The sequence below is a fragment of the Melanostigma gelatinosum genome, assembly GCF_949748355.1.
Source record: "Melanostigma gelatinosum genome assembly, chromosome: 14".
NCBI lineage: Eukaryota > Metazoa > Chordata > Actinopteri > Perciformes > Zoarcidae > Melanostigma > Melanostigma gelatinosum.
The window spans coordinates 9287390-9309949 of NC_136647.1; the positions used below are offsets into that span (position 1 = coordinate 9287390).

General features: G+C 41.9%; 1 protein-coding gene across 3 annotated transcripts in view; it reads right to left on the reverse strand.

The window, feature by feature from the left end:
- Nucleotides 1-22143, reverse strand: part of LOC306788355 (ryanodine receptor 1-like) — a 47884-nt gene extending 25741 nt beyond the window's left edge. For all 3 annotated transcript variants that reach the window (XM_079283850.1, XM_079283851.1, XM_079283849.1), the window contains exons 1-66: nt 22006-22143; nt 18459-18578; nt 18279-18377; nt 18089-18109; nt 17592-17666; nt 17328-17406; nt 17136-17248; nt 16899-16998; nt 16716-16812; nt 16146-16220; nt 15898-16054; nt 15646-15810; nt 15428-15549; nt 15139-15325; nt 14867-15002; nt 14629-14724; nt 14106-14224; nt 13850-13983; nt 13489-13730; nt 13031-13223; nt 12704-12920; nt 12523-12627; nt 12314-12417; nt 12147-12230; nt 11871-12030; nt 11596-11743; nt 11297-11496; nt 11033-11207; nt 10722-10930; nt 10267-10625; nt 10016-10145; nt 9596-9756; nt 9334-9496; nt 9160-9246; nt 8821-9047; nt 8278-8716; nt 7655-8203; nt 7355-7555; nt 6927-7038; nt 6667-6810; nt 6162-6435; nt 5941-6055; nt 5685-5817; nt 5495-5589; nt 5277-5412; nt 4980-5166; nt 4747-4858; nt 4510-4630; nt 4204-4373; nt 3872-4092; nt 3702-3792; nt 3482-3622; nt 3230-3393; nt 3056-3134; nt 2772-2861; nt 2540-2680; nt 2365-2442; nt 2205-2280; nt 1977-2100; nt 1393-1508; nt 1197-1264; nt 970-1091; nt 764-813; nt 493-553; nt 274-400; nt 54-165 (exon numbers count right to left, since the gene is read on the reverse strand). In XM_079283850.1, the coding sequence (XP_079139976.1) occupies nt 54-165; nt 274-400; nt 493-553; nt 764-813; nt 970-1091; nt 1197-1264; nt 1393-1508; nt 1977-2100; nt 2205-2280; nt 2365-2442; nt 2540-2680; nt 2772-2861; nt 3056-3134; nt 3230-3393; nt 3482-3622; nt 3702-3792; nt 3872-4092; nt 4204-4373; nt 4510-4630; nt 4747-4858; nt 4980-5166; nt 5277-5412; nt 5495-5589; nt 5685-5817; nt 5941-6055; nt 6162-6435; nt 6667-6810; nt 6927-7038; nt 7355-7555; nt 7655-8203; nt 8278-8716; nt 8821-9047; nt 9160-9246; nt 9334-9496; nt 9596-9756; nt 10016-10145; nt 10267-10625; nt 10722-10930; nt 11033-11207; nt 11297-11496; nt 11596-11743; nt 11871-12030; nt 12147-12230; nt 12314-12417; nt 12523-12627; nt 12704-12920; nt 13031-13223; nt 13489-13730; nt 13850-13983; nt 14106-14224; nt 14629-14724; nt 14867-15002; nt 15139-15325; nt 15428-15549; nt 15646-15810; nt 15898-16054; nt 16146-16220; nt 16716-16812; nt 16899-16998; nt 17136-17248; nt 17328-17406; nt 17592-17666; nt 18089-18109; nt 18279-18377; nt 18459-18578; nt 22006-22053 (9556 nt within the window). In that variant the 5' untranslated portion in view covers nt 22054-22143. The remainder of the gene's footprint in view (nt 1-53; nt 166-273; nt 401-492; nt 554-763; nt 814-969; nt 1092-1196; nt 1265-1392; nt 1509-1976; nt 2101-2204; nt 2281-2364; nt 2443-2539; nt 2681-2771; nt 2862-3055; nt 3135-3229; nt 3394-3481; nt 3623-3701; nt 3793-3871; nt 4093-4203; nt 4374-4509; nt 4631-4746; nt 4859-4979; nt 5167-5276; nt 5413-5494; nt 5590-5684; nt 5818-5940; nt 6056-6161; nt 6436-6666; nt 6811-6926; nt 7039-7354; nt 7556-7654; nt 8204-8277; nt 8717-8820; nt 9048-9159; nt 9247-9333; nt 9497-9595; nt 9757-10015; nt 10146-10266; nt 10626-10721; nt 10931-11032; nt 11208-11296; nt 11497-11595; nt 11744-11870; nt 12031-12146; nt 12231-12313; nt 12418-12522; nt 12628-12703; nt 12921-13030; nt 13224-13488; nt 13731-13849; nt 13984-14105; nt 14225-14628; nt 14725-14866; nt 15003-15138; nt 15326-15427; nt 15550-15645; nt 15811-15897; nt 16055-16145; nt 16221-16715; nt 16813-16898; nt 16999-17135; nt 17249-17327; nt 17407-17591; nt 17667-18088; nt 18110-18278; nt 18378-18458; nt 18579-22005) is intronic.
- Nucleotides 22144-22560: the final 417 nt, after the last annotated feature.

Below are 22560 nucleotides of genomic sequence, written 5' to 3' on the forward strand. Positions count from 1 at the left end.
CCACCATATACACCATGTAAAATCAGAAATAGTACTAATGTAAAAGCACTCACGCATGACATCATCGCCAAACTGGTGCTGAGCAATGTGATCAAACAGGGAGGTAAGCACTGGGAGCAGGGCGATGGTTGTGTAGTTAACGTTCTGGGAGACGCCTTTCACTTGCTTCAAAGGACAGAAGCAGCATATGATCACGGGCTCGGGATATTTAGGGTCCAATGTTTGACAGATCATTTGCAACAGTCCAATACAGATATTGTGTACTTCTATTACCTGATTGCCTTTGGATACTTTGCCCAGTTTGAGGTTCTCTACCATCTTCTCTATATCGTCCGCAGCACTCTCAAAGAATGACCGCAGCCCTGCTTTCACAATTTCAGGCCCTGACTTCATTACTGTCCTAATGAAGCAAATAAGGAAGATTAAAATAAAAAACAAAAACATATTCACTTTAGGCCAATGCATCTTTTGAAAAAATTTAAAATACCAAACCTTGCATCCAATGACCGTGCCAGGATGTGAAGACAGTTAACAATTGCTGAAGCGTCCGTTCCTGCACATACAAATACACTTCTGCTGATATGCGTTCTTTCATACAATTCAGATCACCACATACTGTGAAATGCATATAAAATAACTGCAGTCGCTCTCACATGAGTGGTAGAAAAATACATTACAGCCAATAAAATACAGCCACATATGAGAAACACAGAAAAGAGTGAGACGATTCAGGATGATTGATGTTGAGAAACTGACATCTTACCAAAGAGAGAGACTCTCTGCCTCACCAGAGCAGACATTTTACAGAAGATACTATGACGAGAAGGAAAGGAAAGGGAAGGAAAGGAAAATGCAAGAAAAAGGAGACATTGATAAAAGCGGGAAGTAATATGTGAAAAGAATACATTACACAATATATGTGGGTGATATTCATATGAAAGAGAGATCTTTATATAAAAGACAGATCACCTTGCAATCATCTCCTTCTCTTTATTGGAAGAATGCCCACCACTACCCAGAACTTTTGCAGGTGTCGACAAGAAGTAGAGGCAGTGGTTTTTGAAATATTGATTGATTAGAGGCATCAAGATCTAAGAGAGAGAGTTTTCACACTTACTCTGTACACACAGTACAGAGATGAGGACAAGTTGAGGTTTAAAAATGGTGATCACTTTAGCTTTACACAATAGTCTCACCTTGGCAAAGAATTTGATTTCCTGCTCATGAGGAGACTTTTCCACTCGTCCACTGCTTACCACAGCCTCTGTGAAACACATTGCAAATATGATGTTATTACAATTCCACTGGAAACAAACAACTACGTTGAGTTGCACCGATACAATTCTATCAGATGTTACGATATATATGTTCTTGATCCTTGCGCCACTGTACCAAGATGAGCGATGAACTCCTGGGCAATTTCCATCCATTTCAGCAGCTTCTGCAGGAAACCATAAGCAAATCTCTTCTCGATGGATGAGATGTCAGACTCCATATCTTTCAGGCCCCTAAAGTGAAACAGAACTCAATGCTTTGAACTTGAATGAGATAAAACATTTCCCCCAAGTTCAATACTGGTTCCCGTATGGTCAAATAATGTATGATCATAAAGAGACACATAAAGTATGACCTAAAACCTAAAATACTGTTCTTGCTATGTTTCTGTTTTCCTTTGTTATTCTGTAAGATTTTTTAAGGTATAGTATATAAAGCAGGTTATAAACAATACATTTTGAATTTATCAACACTGGTATGACTTGAAACTGCTGCAGAACAACAGCTACATGCATCCAGTCATTCTGTGTTTCAACACCTTATTTTGATTGCTTTCAACTTGATCAATATAAATATAACCTTCTGTGCTCTAATCTCTGTTTGTGTTGTTTGATTGGGAAGTTGATCGTAGGATACTGTCTGCTAAGGCCACACAATTAACATTTAAAACAGAAAACATGTTCATTCTTCTGCAATGTTACCTTGTGACAGCATATCCATTAAGCTGCAGAAACTTCAGCAGTTCATGAGACTTCTCTCTATCTCGTGCCTTTTCTTTTGCTGTCAGAGTATCATAGGGCACCAGCAGAGGATGTGTTCCGCCTCCTACACAAACAGAAGCGCAATCAAAACTCTTGGAAATGGCAAAAGCCAAATCTGTCATTCTCCAAATGTCTAGGTTCGCTCCTCCAAACCAATATATATTTTACCTTTGGACTGCAGCTCCAACTTTTTCTTTCGCCCCCAGGTGTTGTGGTAATTTTCTGCCAGTTGCTCTGCCATAGACTGAAAAGATATATTACTATTATTACTACTATATGAATATTGATTAGATGCGAAGATTACGACACAGAATGTTCAAACACTTACCTGCAGGTCTCTTGAAAGAGCCATGTGTGAGATTTCAATGGGCTGTGGACTGTAGCCTTGGCTTGGGTCATAGGTTGCCTAGAATAGAAAGAGTTATCGTTATGTATTATACAATAAATAGCACTGCCGTGATGACATTATTAAGCATGAGAACATTCACACAACTGCTTTATACCTGTGCAGTTTGTGAGATTTTTCGTGATACTGCCTTCTTCTTCTCTGACTCCTCTTCCTCTCTAGCTTTATCTAGAGTCCATTCCCATGCAACCATGGCTTTGACTGACTCTTTGATTGGCCAACGGTAGATCTCTTTGTCCTGTCAGAAAATTGTCAGTGTGATCAAATGCAGGCACAGATGAAGTAAAAGTACGGGAAGATTTAATGCACAGCTTTGACCGTGGACCTACCTTCTCTGAGAAGGTTTTGTATGGTCTGAGCATGGGGTGAGTTTTTGCATTGTCATCCAGCATTTCGCCATATGACCAGTTATTCTGGATCTGGAACATACATACAAAAACAATATCTTACACCTGTCATTTATTCCTACAAATATAATGGCTTCCTTCCTAATTCAAGCACATAATGTAGAGCTCTTCCAGTCAAACTTTTGTTGCATGTTGCTCCTGAATTGGCTGATGAATAGTATTAATATTTTGTGAGTGATTACAGAGAGTGAAAACAAAAGTTATACCTTTTCAAAGGCCCATCTATCATGTGTATATTCAGCATATTTGTTGATAAAGGGATCCAGTCTCTCGGGGATGATAGTGCTGTGGTTGGAGGAAGAATCAGTCCATTTAGCTTTAATTATTTTAGAGCGAGATACTGTATGCCTTGAAAGCTATAATGACAGAAATCCTCTCACTTTGTGGTCTCTACTGGTTTAGGATCAAAGTTTCCCTCTGCATCCACTGATGCCTTTTTCTCTGTTATTGAGGAGTAGCTGGCATCGACATAGTCGGGAGGAATGGCTCCAGCGATGGCGCAGATGCATGGCATTGCAATTTTGAAAATCTCAGCATCAAATTTCTGGAAACACAATAACAAGATATTACAATATACCCATACACCATCTAACATACTGAAAATGAAAAATCAAGGATTGAAGGAGCTCCACCTTGTGCGCTAGCGATTCAAAGATCCCCCAAAACAGTTTGCGGGTCAGATGCAGCTCCTCTTCTGATGAGATTCCAAAGTTGCCCCAACCATTAGGGAGGCAATAATATTTCCAACAACGCTCGTAGTGATTGGTCAAAAGCTGCAGGATGCAAAAACATTTTAACAATCATCATCATCATCTTTTTAATAGTTTTATACTGTTAAAAAGATGCTCATACCTTCAGGGGCATTTTGGCGTACTCATTGAGAATGGGCACATCAAACACCAGCCGTCTTAGCAGGTGCTGAAGCATGGATGGACGTAGATGTCTGAAAGAAAGATAAACAAAGACAACTTCAACTATGAACCTGGCTATATTAAATTGGAAGAAATGTTTGCCAAACTCACTTGCACAAAGCCATGAGGCACTCTTCAATGATGTCTCTTTGGGCCTTTGTGAAGGCTCGTCCACGAGACAGCCGGTAGATTGTGTGCAACATAGAGTCGATCATTATGGCTCTATGGTCACTGCCGGCAAAGAGTGGCGCACACTTGGTGATGAGTGGCAGCACAGCAGAACACAGGTAGCGGGTCAAAGCGAGGGCCATCTCTGTAGTGCAGAAAGCAACCTGTTGGACAGAAACTCTGACAGTGAATTGAGTTCAACAGTATGGTTATAATCCTGCTCGTCACTGAAAACGTACATATGACTGTATGTTTGTAAATTGTTTGAGGCTTACCGTGTCCAGAGAGGCAGCAGCCCTCATGTCAGGGAGAAAGCCCACCTCCAGCACATGGAGCAAGAAATCCTGGTTGTCAATACCATACACTCTGTCCAGGAACAGAACCATGGGGGCCTTGTGATCCGGCACAAAACTAGCTGACATCTTTGGTTCTATGATGCTGTTGTCTAAGCACGAGACAAAGAAAACATTTTGGAAAAACCATTAACAATAGTGTTCTGATGGCAGAGGACACTTTCAACAATCATCACTGATTAAAGATACCGAGCTTCATCAATTCAATATGTTTTCCAAAGTGTTTACCTTTTCCAAACGAAGGAATCTGAACAGAAAGGCTGATGACTCCCACAAGATCCTCAATGGGGACCAGAGACCTCAGGATGGCTCTGATTCTCAGAGCCTCGCCCTTACCAGCCTGGATCAACTGTGGAGACGAAAACTTGCTTTTTATCTATAAATACTAGATTTCCTATTTCTGTATCTTTCTTTCTTTCTCAACCGATTTGAAAAGTCCAGTGTGGTAGCTACTAAACAGCTTACGTGCATCTCTGGAGCACAGCGTCCCACCAAGTCAATAAGGGCAGAGTAGAAGGACATGATGGCATTTCCCAGGTGCACCTTGTTCTCCTCATGCTGCTCCTCTCCTCCAAACCTACCAGAAAAAAGAAAGTGGCTCTAAATAGTTTTGTTACAGCAACACTGGAGGAGATAATGCACACTTTGGCACCTCATTACCATCAGAAGGCCTTCAAACCAAAGCTAAGAGCTCTTACATGGGAAAGCGTCTGTCTTTCTTAACACTAGGACCATCCCTTGCAGGATCCTCTGATATTTTGATGGCCTCCTCTATTGCAGCCAGTAGACCGTTACCACCCTCTCCTCTCAGGGCTGGACCAAAGCACTCAGGCCTGCGAATGAGGAGACGCACCACCACATTGGCATTCTCTTCTACGCTCTCTCCTATGGAAGGGGGGGAACACAAGGTATCTAGTGTTAATAAGGGAGAAAACAGAAACAATGTGAGCATTAGAACTAAAATATTGCATTGTATAGCAAATAAAAAATCTGACCATTGACAAACACAGCAAAACGAAGAAAGTCAAGGTATTTCTCTCCGCCACAAGGATTCCAGCCAATGTCAGGATAGCCTTTGGACAGTAGCATTGGACAGCTCTGAAGTCCACATCCAGCTAAATACTTCACCACCTGGAAAGATAACGGTGTACTCGAGTGATGAAGAATTTTGCACAACGCCTGTTTCGTACATCGCACATTGATTGTGTTTTACCATTTCTAGATCCTGCTCTTGGAGAGCCAACGCCAGCTCGTTGTTGTCGATACAAGAGGCTGCAGCCACGTCCAAGGGAGTGGAGCCCCGCATTCCTAAAAAAAAACAGCACATAATGTCCAACTTAATCACAGTTCAAACATCTAGAATAAATCATCAAGAATAGCTGGAACTGAGCAAAGACAATCACCAAGGCCGATGCCACTGTTTTGGAGAAGGTAGCTGAGGTGGTCAAACATAGAGCGCTGATTTTGGCGACTGATGCGACAGAAATAGCAAAGAAAACGGCAGCAGTTTGTCACCACTCGAGGGAATCTGATCTCCTATTGGAAGGAAACATGTTACAAAAGTTAAGGAGCATGTATTGCCTGGTGGTAATATAAAGCAAGGTCTATTTGTATATTGAGCATGTTTGCATTGCAGTTGAGTGGATACGAAAAACATACCTTTGAGTCCCCGCCGCCAAGCACATTGACCATGACCTCCATGACGGTTTCATGCATGCCCAAGGCTCGCATCAAGTTGGGGTGCTGATAAAAGACTTTGTTACTCATGATGTTCCTAAGAAAGACAAAAATGAAGTTGATGTATAGTTCCCGTCACATGCAGTTGTCCAACAATTCACAATCAGGCAAGATATTCAGAATAAATCAAATTGTATATTGACCCGATGCTTTGAATCATAAGCCTCTCCTCTTCCGGACCCATCTGGACAATAAGCAGGGAGCGGATCTGGCCCAAGCACTCCAGCAAGTCCATGGTGTCGATAATTGACACTGCGTTGATGGTGTAGGCCTTGGGAAGGGCACGCATGAGCTCACCTAGCCCATCGTACTGTCTGTGAAGGAGGCTGAACATTATACGCACCAGCTCAGGGTTCTGGATGAACGACTCCTGGGCCCAATGGATCATAGTGTGGGAAATCAGCTCCTGCAATGTGCCTGATAGACAGAGTACAAAGAGTTAAGAAAAAATACAAAAGATACTATGTACTGTACTAAAGTTACTGTAAACTGTGTACTGTGGGGTAGACAAACTCAATTAGCTACTCAAAAATTTGTGGAATGAAAGCTTCTGAATGTATTTCTATTTTCTCCAGACAAATGTCGATACAAAGAAAATATACAGTCTTATTGCAGTTGCGTGTGACATGGAAAAGATGAAAGGCTCACTTGGCTTTTTATCTTCCTGTGGTTCAGGCTCCACCTCTACCTTCTTCTCACGGATTTTTTTCACCTTTGCCAACAAACGGACGAGTCGTCCACGGAGAGAGTTATCCACTTCTTCCTCTTGTTCTTCTTCCTCAATATGAACACCTAAGAGAGAGTTTTCAAATTAGATACTGTCATTTCTATATAAATCTGAAGCCAACTGGAGTGTTCATTTATAAATGCGGATGTCGGTAGACTTGATACTGTTGATGAAGACTGACCACAGTGAACCAGCAGAGCGTTGTGAAAACTCAGCAGAGCTTCGCGGATCTCATCAGGAACAGGGCACTCTTCATCCTCAGCACAGTTCTTGAAGTTCATGAGCATGTTGACCTACACAACAGCAAGAAAAAAGACAAGTCAAAATCTGTTCCAAAAATGGTTAATCTAGGAAGTGATATGTTCTTTGATGAGTTTCTTTCATAGGATATAGAAGACATGTTTCTCCCATATCAATGTTTGTTTTAAACCAGTTGCACAGTTCTCAATTTCATGTTATTTGACCAAAATAAAAACAACACAACAATAACCGGTAAAAAAAGAAATGCAGCTCATATTCCGACTAGCTTTTTTGTTTTCAGGATGGAGATTTTCTTTAATTTTCTTTGATTTAACAATTCTTTATACAATAAAACAATCTTGGGTGTACCTGCTCCTGTGGTGGGGAGCGAAATTCACGGGTCTTGCGGGCAGTCTCAGCGGCACTCATGGTGAAGGCCAGCATAAGTTCATTGTAGCGCTGCCTCTGGTTGGACTGTATCTGGCTGACGAACTGGTCTGAAAAAGCAGTGATGGCCTCCACTCTGTGACGTAGCTCACAGTCACAGAAATACTGCAGTAGAGTACACATCTAAAGGACAAAAGTAAAGTGAATCATTGATACTATACTAACAGTATCACTGAAAAGAAGAGGTTTTTTTGTATATTCTTAATAAACGACCAGTCATACCTGCAATTTGACAGAATCTGGTAACTTCATCTGGAAGAGTCCTTGCTCTAGATGTTCTTCTTTATCCTCCTCTTTAATCTCTTTCTCTGTTTCCTCTGCTCCTTTCTCGCCATTTACTTGCCCAGTCTCAACCACTTTTCCTTCATGTGGCACAATCGATTCTTTCTCTAATTCTTCCTCTTCCTCCATTTCTTCCTCATCCTCTTCACTCAAGCCATCATCCTCATTTTCCTCTTCTTCTTCTTCTTCTTCTTCTTCTTCTTGCTGCTCTTCTTTTGGGGGTGTTTTTTGTTCCTTCTCTTCCTTCAACAAATCATTCTCCTTAGCAGGCTCCTCTGCTTTCTTGCCACTGAAGACTGTGGGCTCAAGCATCTTCAGGATGTGTGTGACATCTTCATCATCAAACACACCCATGATGAGGAGGGTACTGATGAGCTTCAGGATTGGGACAAAATGAAACTCAACACTACCTCCCACAGGATCTCTCATGGCTTGAACTCCATCTTGCACAGCCTCGGTCAGCATGTTCAGGGCCTTGGTCTTTAGCACCTGGAAATACAAACAGACATATGATTATTACTGACTCAAGAGGTCCTTGAAATACCAAACCTGTTCAACATCACCTGTAAGGGGATGACTGGACTCAGTGTGTAGATGTCCTGATTGGTTCCAACAAACCCAATGGAGGAGAAATGGATTTTGGGACGCAGACATGTAGTAAGGCCAACCCCAGGTAAAGCATGAGATTTGTCAGAGTACAGAGTGATACTGCGTGTTTGGTCTGTCATTGGCACTATGAATTCCTTGTTGGTTCCCAGCCGGTTCCTCTTGGCGGACTCCAGGTGCATGCTGATGAGCAGGTCATAGAAGCCGCTCCTCATTGGTCCAGGTAGGTAGGTGTTCTCTATGGCGTAGAAGAGCTGGGCCTCATCCACATGGCTGCACAGAGCGTGAGCCACACGGTTGTTGCCCAAAGCACACACTAAGCCATACAGCTTCAGAGTATGATAGTGGAACTTCAGCAAGTCCATATGTTCAGACAGCTCCAGGATGTCAATACACCTAGAGGATACTAAACGGGTTAATTTACACACAAAAAAGAAAGCAATACATTTTTGCAACTCTTAACAATGCAATTGATAAATGCAGACCAATGCAGCTCTGACCTGTTCTCTTCTGGGATGTGGAGGGCCATCATGCTGAGTGGCTCCTGACACTGCACCACCCAGCCAAGTCTCTCACTAATGCGACCTGTCTCTGGAGCCAGGAAGTGGTTGGGCATGCGGCTCCAGATGACTGGGGTTAACATCTGGACATCCAGTCTAGGAGGGCATTGGGGAACAGGGTTCTTGCGTTCACTCCGGAACATGGCAGCTGAGATCGGCATAATGTTCTAGAAAGACAAGTAAAGTAAGACAAATTTGATGTTAAGGAGAACGGTTACATAAGAAACTTGGGAATTTGTAATTGTAGTCTCCATGAGTGGAGTAATTTTTGTGACTGACCTTCAGCTTGCCTAGTTCAAACTGAATCATATTCAGACTGGAAGGAAGGACAAAGACAGCTGGGAAGAGTTTTGTGTTGGGCTCCACCTGCAAGAGGGGAACATAACATGGTTGCATTCAATGACCAAGACTTCATGAGGACCTGTATGAATACCAGATTAAAGCTCATCTGACCTGGTAAAACGTGTTGATCTCGTTTCCATTAGCAGTGAAAGTCATGAGTCCTGTTTCCAAATCAATGAGACAACCAATCACAAAATCCTCTTGACTGACTCGGGTCTGCTGGGAGCTGCTGAACTCTCCTCCCCATACCATGTAGCAGTTACTGCGTTTTATACTGAGGAAGACAGAAAAACAATCCGCATGCATGCATTTATGTCATTTAAAAAGAACATTTATATTTGTTTAGTTTTCTGTCTAGAGAAGAGTAACACACCTGTCGTGTATGTTTCCTTTATCATCGCCGACAGTGACTGTCACATTTCTCACTTTCCTGATGTCAAAATGTGGGTCATACTGGTGATAGTCAGGTGTGACCCAGCCCACCCACACGCCACTGGGCTCCTGCCCCGCAAACACTCTCACAGAATAATAGTACTGGAGAAGGAAGAAGGGAAATGGGAAATAAACATTTGTACAGTTTCAGGTGGATATGATTCAAAACAGAAGTTAAAGTCATCACAGTACTGACAGACAAGTTCAATATGAATAATACTGTAATATAGGCAACATTTTTTATGTTGTATGTTAATTATTGTGTCTACATCTAACAGTATAAGTACAAATGAGCAAAGTGTGAACGGAGTTTACATGGTTATGAACAGGAAAACCCCATAAATAAAAGCTTTAGTTATACTGTAGTGGTGTTGAGGATGATGTCGACGTCATCCCGGTCATCTGGCACCACATCTTCCATTAAGCGGGGCATGGTGGGAACAACAGGTGGTTGATTTATTAAAGCAGCCTTCTTAGCCTTGAAAAGGAATCTGTAAATAACAGCAGCGATTACTCACTCCATGAAAATGTAAACATATTATGCCTGCCTTCTCGCCCATACACCCCTTGTCAAGTCAAGTCACTCTACTATGTGCATGAATCTATACGAACCCTTTCTTCTTGCTTTTCTCAGTTGAGGCATCCTTCTCATTTTCTCCATTTTTAATGGCAGGGATCTCTTTCGGCACAGAGGGTTCTTTCTTGTCCTCTTCCTGCTCTTTGCGAGTAGCTGACTTCTTGAGTATTTCAAAGTCAGAGTCTGGATCCACCTCTAACGCCTCATCCTCAGGGATTGTCAGCGCACGGGTAAGAAGGGTGGTCCCTGCTGGGACTTTGAAGGTCTCATGAAACTCAACTGGCATGCTGAGTCTGAAGAATAGCAAGTCTGTGTTGGCGTTCTGTGATCCAAATGTCTTGTGGGTCAGTTTGAGACAAGGGGCAGATTCTACTGTCCCATCAACACGGGACACCTAGAACATCAATGAAAGGGTGTTTATCTAGAAAATACTAACTTATTCATAATGGGAACAAAGAGATATCTCATCAAAACAAATAATGCACAGTACCTCCATGTGAGGATGATCAGTGGGCGCATTGATGAACTGGGGAAGGCTCTTGCTGAACCACATGGTAATGTCTCTTTTCATGTTGATAGCAAAGGGTTCAAATCCCTCCTGCAGGCCACAGATGGTAAAATAACGAAGACTGCTGACGTTCTGACCTAAGTTGATCCTGCCGATCTGGGACATGCTGAGGCTGCACACAGGTATGAAGCCTAGGGATGTGAGATACATACATGATCATCAGAATCAGAAACACAAACCTGTGTTGTCTCTACCTGAGAACTTAATTTGCTATTAGCTGTTACTGTACTTACCCTCTCCAATCTCGATATCCTTAAAGGCCATCTCTGAGCCTGAGTCGCTGATCAACATTTCTCCGTTGAGTGTAAACATGATGTTCATCTCCGTGAGGTCGATCATACAACCCACCACATCACCAGATAGCCACTGTCGACCAAATGGCTCATTTCCCACGTGCCAACGTTGGGCCTAAAAGAGGAAAATTGCTTATTTTAGAGGTTAGTATTACAGAGACTTTGGACAACTTTAGACGCATGAAAAGTACGTCTCGCTCCCACCTTGAAGCCATTGAAGACATATGCCAACTCATCTGCACCAAGTTCAGTGTCTGCACGAACACTGGGCCTGGCCCAGCCCACTCTCATCTCCCCGACTGTCACAGCCTCAAACTCAAAGTACCACTTCCCCTGTGTGACAGCATAAGATTTCTCTGCTCTGAACACTCTGATCTTATTACTAGTTGCTGGTCCATGCCCGCCTGCATAAACACAAGCACAGTAATTAAAAGAAAAGCTTGTAGTTTTGATAAAACACCTGTGACTTTACTAGAACTTTGTAGATAGCAGCGCAAACTTACTGCTCTCCTGGTCAGGTGGTTCTATGTTGTAACCATATCCGATGAGAGTGCGAACAGCTGCGCAAACTGTGTCCCTGTTGGTTTTTTTCGTCTTTTCATCCAGCAGGTTGTAAGGAACCAGACGGGGATTGCGCTTGTTCATTATATCCTACGCAAGAAAATATTAAACATAAAAATGTAATGGAACAAAATTATGAAAAGTAATGTATGCAGCATGTACCCATCATATTGTCGACACTGACTTATTATCAACATTATAAAAAGAACGGTGGTACCTGCACAATACTGTATGTCCAGCCCTGGCGAACCCGGTCTCTTGCCCACACATTGTGTCCATTTTCTGCCAGTCTCTCCACTAGAGTGTTCTGATTAGGAGTTAGCTTGACATAGTTGAGGTCCAGCGGGGCTGGCTTGTATCCGCTACTCTGCATGTAACTAACAAACAACAATTTGTGATCAGAATGGGCCCCAAATATCTTTTACAAGTACACATGATAAAATAGATCAATTGAACAAGATTGATCGACATAAATTAGTGTCTTGCAGCTCACGTTTTTGGGAGCTTGTTCTTTTTCAGATTCTCTTCGGCTTTCTCATCTCCCATTCCTACATGACAGCCTAGTGCCAGCAGAGTTCTTTGAAAATAATTACACAAGGCGTTAGAAATACAATGAGACGAAAGCACAGTGCGGTTAGCTGAATGAGGGCACTGACTTACTTGAGTGTCTCTCCTGACATTGCTAAATTGTAGTTCTTCTCTGGTTCAGGCAGAGTCTGGAAGTCTACCAGGCAGGGGTGCAGCTTCTTGTTGTCGTCACGAATCTTAACAATGATTTTTTTTTAAATTAATAAAGTGCAAAGATTTTTTCAAGGGAAGGTTTTGTGTACACAGCAACATTTTCTATGGGAAACACTGCAAACACTCACTGGTCCATAGGTCCACCCTTGCTCAATGCGAGTAACAGCCCATAACTCATGGCTATTTTCTGCAAGCTTCTCTCGAATGCGCTCCAAATGAGGAGGAAGTACAATCTGAAAGAATATTGAAATTCAGTGCAGAGGGAAAAAAAAAGAGAATGAAAAAAAAAGACTGGAATATGATTTTTACCTGTATAGTGTCCAAGGGGCCAGGAGTGAAGGCTGTATGTGAGAGGGACTGAGTTGGACCCAACAGGTTGCGAATGGCATCAAAATCATGCTTATACTCCTTGATGGGCTCGATCCGCAGACGGTCCCTTGGCAGTACTGCTTCATAACATGGAGCATATCCTGGAGGTGGGAGGAACTTAAAATCTCCATGACGCCCTCCGAGAAGAAACCGCAACCTTAAATTCAGAGTGGAAAATTGACATTAGTGATAAAAATGACACAATGGTACTGTACATATTCAAGAAACCATTAATAATTCTTCATTTAATAATGCAAAATGCCCTACTTAACGCCTGCAGAGAAGCTGACAACAGGGAAGAACAAGCTGTCCAGGTTGAAGTTCTCAAACATGCCCTGAACAGGATGCCCATTGATACGGAAGGAAATACTGGGCACGCTCAGATCCAAACAACAGCTGACCACATCTTCTGCTGCCAGGAGGTGCTCATTGGGTGTGGCAACATGACGCGGAACACGTCCTGTGGAAATACAGAGAGAATTCATTTGCATTTTGTCAATGTGCATGAAATTATAAGGAGTTTATCTGAGTAACTTGTATGTATAATGTAGGAAAAAGTAGGCGACACTGGCACCACAGCACAATATCACAGTAAAGAGAAAGACAATTTAAAGAGTTTTACATAACGGCAATACATGTATATGCTTGTAAATATGTTGTTCACATCCGAGCCAGGGATGGTGCCGGTGCTCAACAAATGCTGAGTCATAGCATGTTTACTTTACCCGACCAGAGGTGAAGCCCGTCGAAACCGTAGGAGTAGAGGTCATCCCCGACCCCGTTGGCCCCCCAGCCTTCCCCTCCACCAGGGTAAGGGCTGTAGCCCTCCGTCAGAGCCCAACCCACACGCAGGTGATATGGCTGAGCTGTAAGGAACGGCTCCACTTGGTCCACCATCACCTCAAAATACCACTTCTTGTACTGAGTGGATCCTTCACAAGTTCCAAGGAAAATGTTGGGTCTCATGCTGAAGGAGATTTACAAAACCATGTGCAGATGTTTTGATAATTGGGCTTCAGCACAGAAGAAAGAGCATAACGCTTTTTATAAGCCTGTACCAACCTGCTTTGACACACATTGACCCACCTGGTTACATAATTGATAATGTTGGTTTGAAGTAGGAGGTCACGACCTGGAAGCAGATTCTCTGTGATGAGATTCTGATTTGACCTCACCGCCACCCCATTACACACACACAGAGAGCAGAGCACATCCAAGACCTGCCAATAAGGGATATAGCCAGTAGCTCAATATTTAATCTATTAAGGAATATATGAACTGCAATCAATCAATTAGGTTTGCTCAGCTAACAGCTGAGTAAAACGTGTTACACGTTCCTGACCTTGTGATTGCGCCCATGCTTATCCAGCAGAGAGATGATGGATTTGATGTGATTTTCCTGGATAATGTTCAGCACCTCTGGACTCTCAATCAGGACACAATTCAACACCTCCAGGATTCCTGTCATTAAAATGTGACAATATATGCATAAATAAACACTGGCAGTACATGACAGAAAAGCACAATACAATATAATACAACCTTAACACAATAACAGGAACAAATTAAAAATATAACGCAATTGAATGCAACACACCAATCTATTCACATAGTGTTTGTTGCAAAAATATGATTAAATTGCATCATATTGAGAGATATTTTTATTATTTTGACCGTGTTAATAACAAATCAAATTTGATTTCAATTGACAGGATGTTCACTTCTACTAACAAGCAGCACATTCATGCTTTCATCATTCACAGTTAATGTTAACATGATCAGTCTCATCTCACACATTACACACAAAAAATACAATGTTCATTGTAGTCACAGCATCTAAATGAGCTTCTATGTGTCTTAGATACCTGAAGATGCCTCCAAACGATCCAATTTACTGACCAGCCAGTCAAGGTTGTCACAGAACAGGGCACAGTTGGCACGATTGCCTCTGATCAAAGAAGCTTCACAAAGGAAGAGAAGCAGAAACAATTGTTAATGCGTCACATTCACAAAGAAGAAAGGTGGCTCGATATGAGGGGGGGGGGGCACTGAATGATCTAGAATCGACATGATTGCACAGAACAAATAACCAGATGGACATACCAAGCAATTCATACAGTAAATTGACTATCTCCTTCCATGACTCTGCGGCTTCCTCCCCAGCATACTCTGAGAAGTGAGCTGCTGTGTTGTAGACATTGAGGCGATCTACACAGTCCAGGACATGCGTAATCATTCCCTGTTAAAAACAATAAAAACATATAGAGAACTCAAATACAAATATTGAGAGGATATAAATCAACCAAACTAAATTTGAACCCAATGCCACTGTAAAACATTCTCATGAATAGTCATTGGTCAGTAGTTAGACCAACCTCTTCCTGGAAGAGGTTCTGTCTGTTCTTGAGGGAGCGAAGCTTGAACTGTTTGTCCTCGTGCTCCAGCTCCTCCTCGGGGGGTCGGAAGTAAAAAATGAGGTCCTGCAGGGAGAGCACCACTGTGTCCATAGGCAGAGATGTGGAGTTGGGAGATTTGTTTTTCCCACCCAGAGCATCTAAACCTCTGGAGACATTAAAAAGGACATGAGAATACCACAAAAAGCATGATGTAACTTTTATAAAACATGGCTATTGGCAAAGATTTGAATAAACTGAAGTGGTGTACTTGATGAACTGGTTAAAGAGGCCCGATGTGCTGAAAATCATTCTGCCAGCTTGGGACTCTTCGGTCTGAGATCGAGCCACTGTGAGTGCATCATCCATGTGACCTTCTTTATGGAGTATGGCCTAAGAATTAAACACAGGTGCTCTTAAAACACAAGTATATGCTCAACAACCAAACATACGGTACATACAGTACATGCTGACTTAATTCTGCTTTACCTTTCTCTTTAGAGGACCCAGGCGGGCAGATTTGGCATCAACAGCAGCATATGTGAGCCAGAGGGCAGTTGAAACATGCTGTACGAAGCACATGGACTCTCCATACTTAATCTCAGGCGTGCCCATGCCTTCCACATCTCGCTTTTGGATCAATTCGATTTTTTCCTGCGGTAAAAAAGAAAAAGTGTGTAAACAATGGAGTCTCGAACACTTAATTGATTTCTGACTCAGGTGTCTTTGAATCACAATGACCTTTGAAATTCTGAAGCAGAAGGCTGACATCTTGGAATTTGCCTTCTCCGGGTCCACCAGCAGCAGTCCTTTCTCTTCATCCAGACAAAGGTATCGGCCTGTTGTTATGTGACGTATCCGGAAAGACTGGCCCCACTTAATGTGACCTCCGCTCCAACTACCAACGGGCACAGATTAATGAGGTTAAAGTCACGAACAATCAATGTGGTAACACATGTTTTTTTAATGCTAGGAATCAAGTTACTCACGCGATACGGAGTGGCTCAAGTCTCCATAAGGATCGAGCATGACTGCATACAGCCCCTCCTTCATAATGAGCAACTCTGAAAAAACAACAACATGCCAAACAATGGCGTGCTACACGTGTCAGGAAATTCAAATTTTTGTTAATTTACAGTGGTTTCAGTTCATGCTACTACATTATGACAATGAACTTGCAGAATCTTGAAACTGTGTTGAGATAGGTAGCACATCACAATGAAGATTTGTCAGTTTTTCCATAGTTATATGAATACAGATTGCAAGCATGGACCACTCTGGAAACCCCTTGCTGCTGAGAGACATTAAAACAAGCATTGTTGCCAAATCTAACCAAACAGAAAAAACACATAATTATATTTATTTGCATTTCATGCTAATAGTTTGTCACCCAAACTCAAGTCACAGGGGTGTAAGAGCTTTCAATAGAGTCCCCACACACCAGAGGCATGTTTTAAAATGTAGAGCACATACTGAGAAACATGTGCTACGCTTTGGAAGATGGTTGAGAATGACATTAACATTTGGTGGCAAGTACAGCAATGAAAGATTTTGGTCACCTGCGCTGGTCATCCCCTTGTTCAGTTCCTGGGATTGCCAAACACTCGTCCATGTGACCATGGAACAGCCTGAGCACGTACCCTCCGGTCAGAAAACCTAGAGGAAAAGAGTGATCTTGCTGAGAGAGTGGACAGGTTTATGGACAAAAGAGACCTTGTTTTAGCAACAATAAAATGACAGACCTTCAGCCAGCTCACACCCAGACATCACAGGGGTCATGGTCCACAGTGTTTGCATGAAAGAGGCATCTACCATCAAGTCACCACTGGCGTAGGACAAATGCTGAAAAAAGTGCAGGTAGTTATATTAGTTGAATTTAGAGGAGACCCCGAATAGTCCACTACTCGATATGAGGAGCCTGATTCGACTGCCAATCTCACCTGTAACTGTACAATGCAAGTAAATAAAATCATGGTTACCAGGTATCGCTCTGAAGAAGCACTGACGAGAATGAGGTCATCTCCCACCCTGACCTTCTCGCCTTCAGACCTTTGCTTGGAGGCTGGATGGATGGTCCACCAGCAGGCCTCTCCTGTGATGGACAAATAGATTTAGAATGCAGAAATCTACAGCGTGTGTGCGACATAATGGAGGGTAAAGTTCATACCCACCTGTGGAATCTTCCTGCAAACCCACATCAAAAGCCAATTTGTCTGTCAGTGAGCGCGAAGTAGTCAAACAGCACAAGTACTGCGGCACAAAGAGAGGGAGAACAACTTAGTGGCGTGAGATGACATTATTTTAGAGAATAATACTGCGAGGACAACTGCTGCTTATAGGAGAGGACAGGACAGAGCGCCATTAGCCACATACTTGATTGTAAATGGGCTCACCATCAAACTAACAAACATTGTTCACAAAAGAAATATGCTGACCATGCTGGAGTGAGTGTGCTTCAGGAGGATGGCATGTCCGTACAGCAGGGTGCGGTGACCCCCACCTTGTGACGACTGGGAGAAGGATGTAGAGGCAGGTAGATTTAGAGACAATCAAATGTACAAGGGATGACAGGAGGTCAGCGTATTCAAGGCTGCCCCGTTGAAAACCCTTCAAGGTGACTACTTTGATTTGTTCATATCAAAATAATAGTAGGGCAAGTTTACAGACTCAGTGAGGAGGAATAAAAACCACAGTCAAATCTTACAATTGTAGTGCAAGTGATATGAAACAAACTAAGTTATCTCAGAACAGCTGAGGCAAATGAGCAAAGCAAAAACTAAGTTGCATGATATGTCGCGCGACGGCTGTATGTATGATAACACTAATGAAGGTGTAAAAGGTAACCCCAAAGCAGTTATGACGTGAACTCTGAGGCTGAAGCAGTGGACAGACGTTCAGTGGCACAGTGACAGGGGAGAGTGAGAAAACATACCCATTTGTCCAAATCAACAGCCTAAGGTTGGCAGGTGGCAGAGTGAAGGAACAAGTGGCGTCAAGTCGGAAAAGAAACAAAGTGGGTTATAGTTGTTGAATGAACAAGACATTGGATTTGTTTATTGTAACAGGCGCACATCCCATGGAAGAGCAGCACATTTGAATCAAACAGTACTATTGTGCTTTACCTCATCCACGGAAGAGTTGGACAGCATTTCCTGTAATGCCCGCACAGAAAGGGACTGTTCCAAGATGAAGCAGCAGATAGCAAGGTCTGGAGGGATATTCTGAAACACAGGAAGCCAGTAAACCCTGTGATTAGTATGAATTAAAATGCAAAGAAAAAAGAAATCTGGCAGTTTCACTACCTGAGCATTGGAGGTGGTCTCCAGGAAACAAATACGATTCCCAAATCCTTCGCACGACAGACACAGCTTGATCTGTTCCTTAAGAATAGATGCGGTGCACTGCAGCACCACCTGATCATCCTACAAAAAGAAAAACAAAAGTCCAAAGTGACTGTGAATATTACAATTTTCAAAAGAAGAACTGCATATCTTCTAATGCTATACAACTTTCATCTTAAAATAATACTACACCAATTTAGCAAAGCGCTCCTATAACATTGTCAGACTTACAATTATTAGCTGAAAAAAGGATGAAAAATAGATGCAGCAGAACCAGAGACATTTTATTTTGTAAAGTTGTTTCTATTTTTGAATTGGGACAAAAAACATCAGCCTTATATATAACAAGGACAGATTTAATTTCATCAGCATATTGTTATTTTCCGTCCATTCGCTCTTTTTCCTTGCGTAAACCTGGCCCCTACATTACCCACAATGCAACTCAACTGCCAACAGTTCGGTTGGAGATTCGGGTGCGTTCGTAGCAGCTAATGTAGCCTCACGCAGGGATGAGGAGCGAGATTTTGACTTTGTGCGGCTGCCCTTTGGAGCACAAAAGGCTCTTCACAGCTTCTTTTTTTTACATACTTCACAGACTTTGATGTGTAAAAATGCCCCTTTAATGCATCCTGTAGATCCCGGATTACATTATGCCTCTTACATATTAAATTTGCCTTCATGGCTCTGATAGGTCAAATCCATATGACGCACACTGTACTATATTTGCAAGGGGTTACATTACAAGTACAACTAAATTAGAGGTGGCTACGCACCAAGGAAGCTGTTAACAAGGGAACACAGATATAGCGTCGACATCTGACTGCATCTCACCACATTCATAATTTAGTTTTGACCACCAAACCTTTAATACGAGAGACTGAGGCCTAAATAAATAACAGAAACTTGGCAATACATAAATGATACAACACGCAAAAACAGCTGTTTCCTCACACAGCTTTTCTTAACCTTCAGTTGTTTTTGTCCTGTTAATGTATTTCTCTGTGCCTGTCACCGGCCCAGCTCTAATCTCCCCACCTCGCTGGCTCCAAGACCCCAGCCACTCCCCCTCTGATCTCTATTTCAGGCCACTGCACCTGCTGTTCACACACCCCTTCTGGAAAGCAACAGATATTTAGGATTTGATTGCCAGAGAGTCCCACATTGGACAGATTCGATATCGCAATTAGTCGGCTTGCTGAGGAGAGGAATATTCGAAATTCACCTTATCTCAATCCTTCATGTTTTACATTAGCAAATGTTTCTGGCTCATTCATACCCTTAATTAAGGCACTTGCTGGTAAATAACAATTGTCATTTTAGTAAAAAAAAAACAAGTTCAACATAGTTGTCAAATGTCGGTTTGTGTTAAACTATTATGCAAGTTAATGTAGTTTGTGCTTTATTGTTTCTGAAGTTGGAAACTGGAAACAAGAATTAGTTTTTAGCTGAAATATTAGCGACCCTATACGACAAATTGACAATCCCACCATAGCATACGACAGGATAAGCATCGAGTTCCTATCATGTTCTGTTCTGAAGTTACTGTGTGGACAAGAATGTGTCTACAGGCAGACACACCAACAGACAGACAGACTCACTGACTGAAAGACAGATGCAACATGACAACATGAGGCTGGCAGCTGGGCCAATTCCAACCGTCTTGCCATGTAAGAACTATTATAAAAATCTGACGAAATGTTTTTGAAACCAGCGTCTGACAACAAACATTTCCAGTACTACTTCAGCAGTAAAGTTCCCACATGGACTGAAGTAAGCAGGTGCTGAAATGGGCCAAGCTTTGAACCTGTTAATCCTCACGCAGTATATATAGAACTTATATATAGAACTCTGAGTTCAGGGTGGACAGCTTCAGACTGACGGTGACTTCATGACACATTGTTAACATATTTAACTTTCGCACTGTGTTACAAACCGTGAGACAATGCCAACTGAAAAGCTAATAATCAAGTGCCTACTAGTGTTAGTTATAATGCAGTCTATAGATAATCAGTGTCGGGGCTAGAGTTACCAGGGTCTAGAGAAACTCAAGTGACACCATGTGAAACATCTACAAAAGCTGAGTATCCAAATAGAGCGTGTTGGATACAGAAGACTGCTTGCAAGCCTACAATGCCCTTCTGTAGACTTTGGCACAGAGATGTTAACTGGGAATGAGATAGCTCAGCGATGAGTAATGCAGCAAAAATAAACTGATTTCAACGAAATATCTTAAAACATGCACTGTGAGATCAATTAAGTAAACATTTTAAAACGTCAATGTAACACTCCAATGTAACCTCCTTAAGTAGGATATTTATATCAACAATACATGTGACCAAAATCAATCATTTGGGTCGCATTAATACAAAGAAATGTGTGGAATGACCCGATACGTCCATTTTAAATGTTGTTGTGGGACATCAGACACAGTAAGTGATCAATTAGTGTTTACAAACAGTTACATCTTGTAAAAGAATGAGGACTCTGCAACAGATGACGTCCATCTGTGCGTATTACATGATGTTTGGTCTAAGTTATCACCAATCAAACTATTTAGGTTTTGGACACTGCATCTGTCAAATGTCATTTTTTCTAATAATGGCAGATGGAAATTGGTGGTTACTCCTTACGAGATAATGAACTCGTCTAGTTCACATAAATAATAAAGGAATACAACCCAGAAAACGTATTCCTATTTTCATTCTCTCTAAAAGCAAACAACAACAGGACCGAGTATTTAATCTGGAACAACATCAAGCGACACACGGTGATACTCCATCGTCAGGCTGTTGTAGGACTTTGTTTCTTGGATTTTTTTTCGCTGAAACTTTACGACCGTATCAGCATTATTCTGTTGAAGATCTTAAGCCAGGACATAAACATCCACACACCCATCAAACTACTAAGCATGGTACAATTGAGTCCAGCACACCACCGTTCACTGTTAATGAATTATTAGTTCCAGCATTTGTCATCGAATGAGTCTGGCTGCCTCCAATCTTGCTTTAGGATGGATCTGTTCAAATTTACAATCTAGACTCAACTGCCTCGTAAACAAACTACTCATCAGAACCCATTCTTATTTTTTTAAATAAACATTTAATTGTCATAACTGTCATCAAAGTAAATACTGTCCGTCAAAGTAAATTTGGTTGGTGTCAGTCAGTGTCCGAATGTCACAATACTTTCATGTAATTGTATCTAATTGCTTTTGCGAATCTAATATATGTTTACATGTTAATTGTCACCTGGCACCAGAAGTGTTCTTCTTTAAGACAAAACAGAAATATATTCAGTTGGGATATTATTAGATAACAATGCCGACACAACCAGCCACCTGTCCTTGTCAATCTATGCTCAGTCTGTGAAAAGAAAGTTACTCAACAAAGTAAATGTCTATGATCTGTTAAGAAGCAGCAATTCTTTACACAAATAGCCAATTATCGTACATTGTCGACTGATTATGTTTACTAATAGTTTCGGTGAAGAGTCAGACAGCATCACTTACCGTACGCAGAAACGGAATCTCTTCCTCTCCATCTGCACCTTCTGCCATTTTCCCAAGGCATTAAAGGCAAAACCTTGAGAAAATGGGAAAATGTTTGTCCCTCAGTTCTGTAACTCCTGGTGCAAATTTGCCGACCACATAAGGCAAGACAATATTGGCCAAGGTGTCTGAAGGGCAATGTGGGTCCTGTGCCTCTCTCTGGCTGTGGTATGAGGCAGAGGGATTGACTGTTCATTCCTGTTCATTACAGCATCATAAAGAGGTGGAGCAAGTTGTCAAAGCTGAACCAGTGATTAAAATGTTCCTGTTGTGGAATTTAGACCATTGTTTTGCACTATGTTGTTGCATTATAAACAAAGTAAGACATTGAATCTAGGTGAGAACTCTTATAATGCCATAACAATTGAAAAATGTGTCAAATAAAGGGTCGATTTTATTAACATAATGAATGGACAGTTTTTCCGTTGTGAAACTTCAACCGTAGGAGTATGAAATGTATCATCTGCGACCTATTTAATTTGAGTCTTTTCAAGGATTATCCATTATTCACGATTT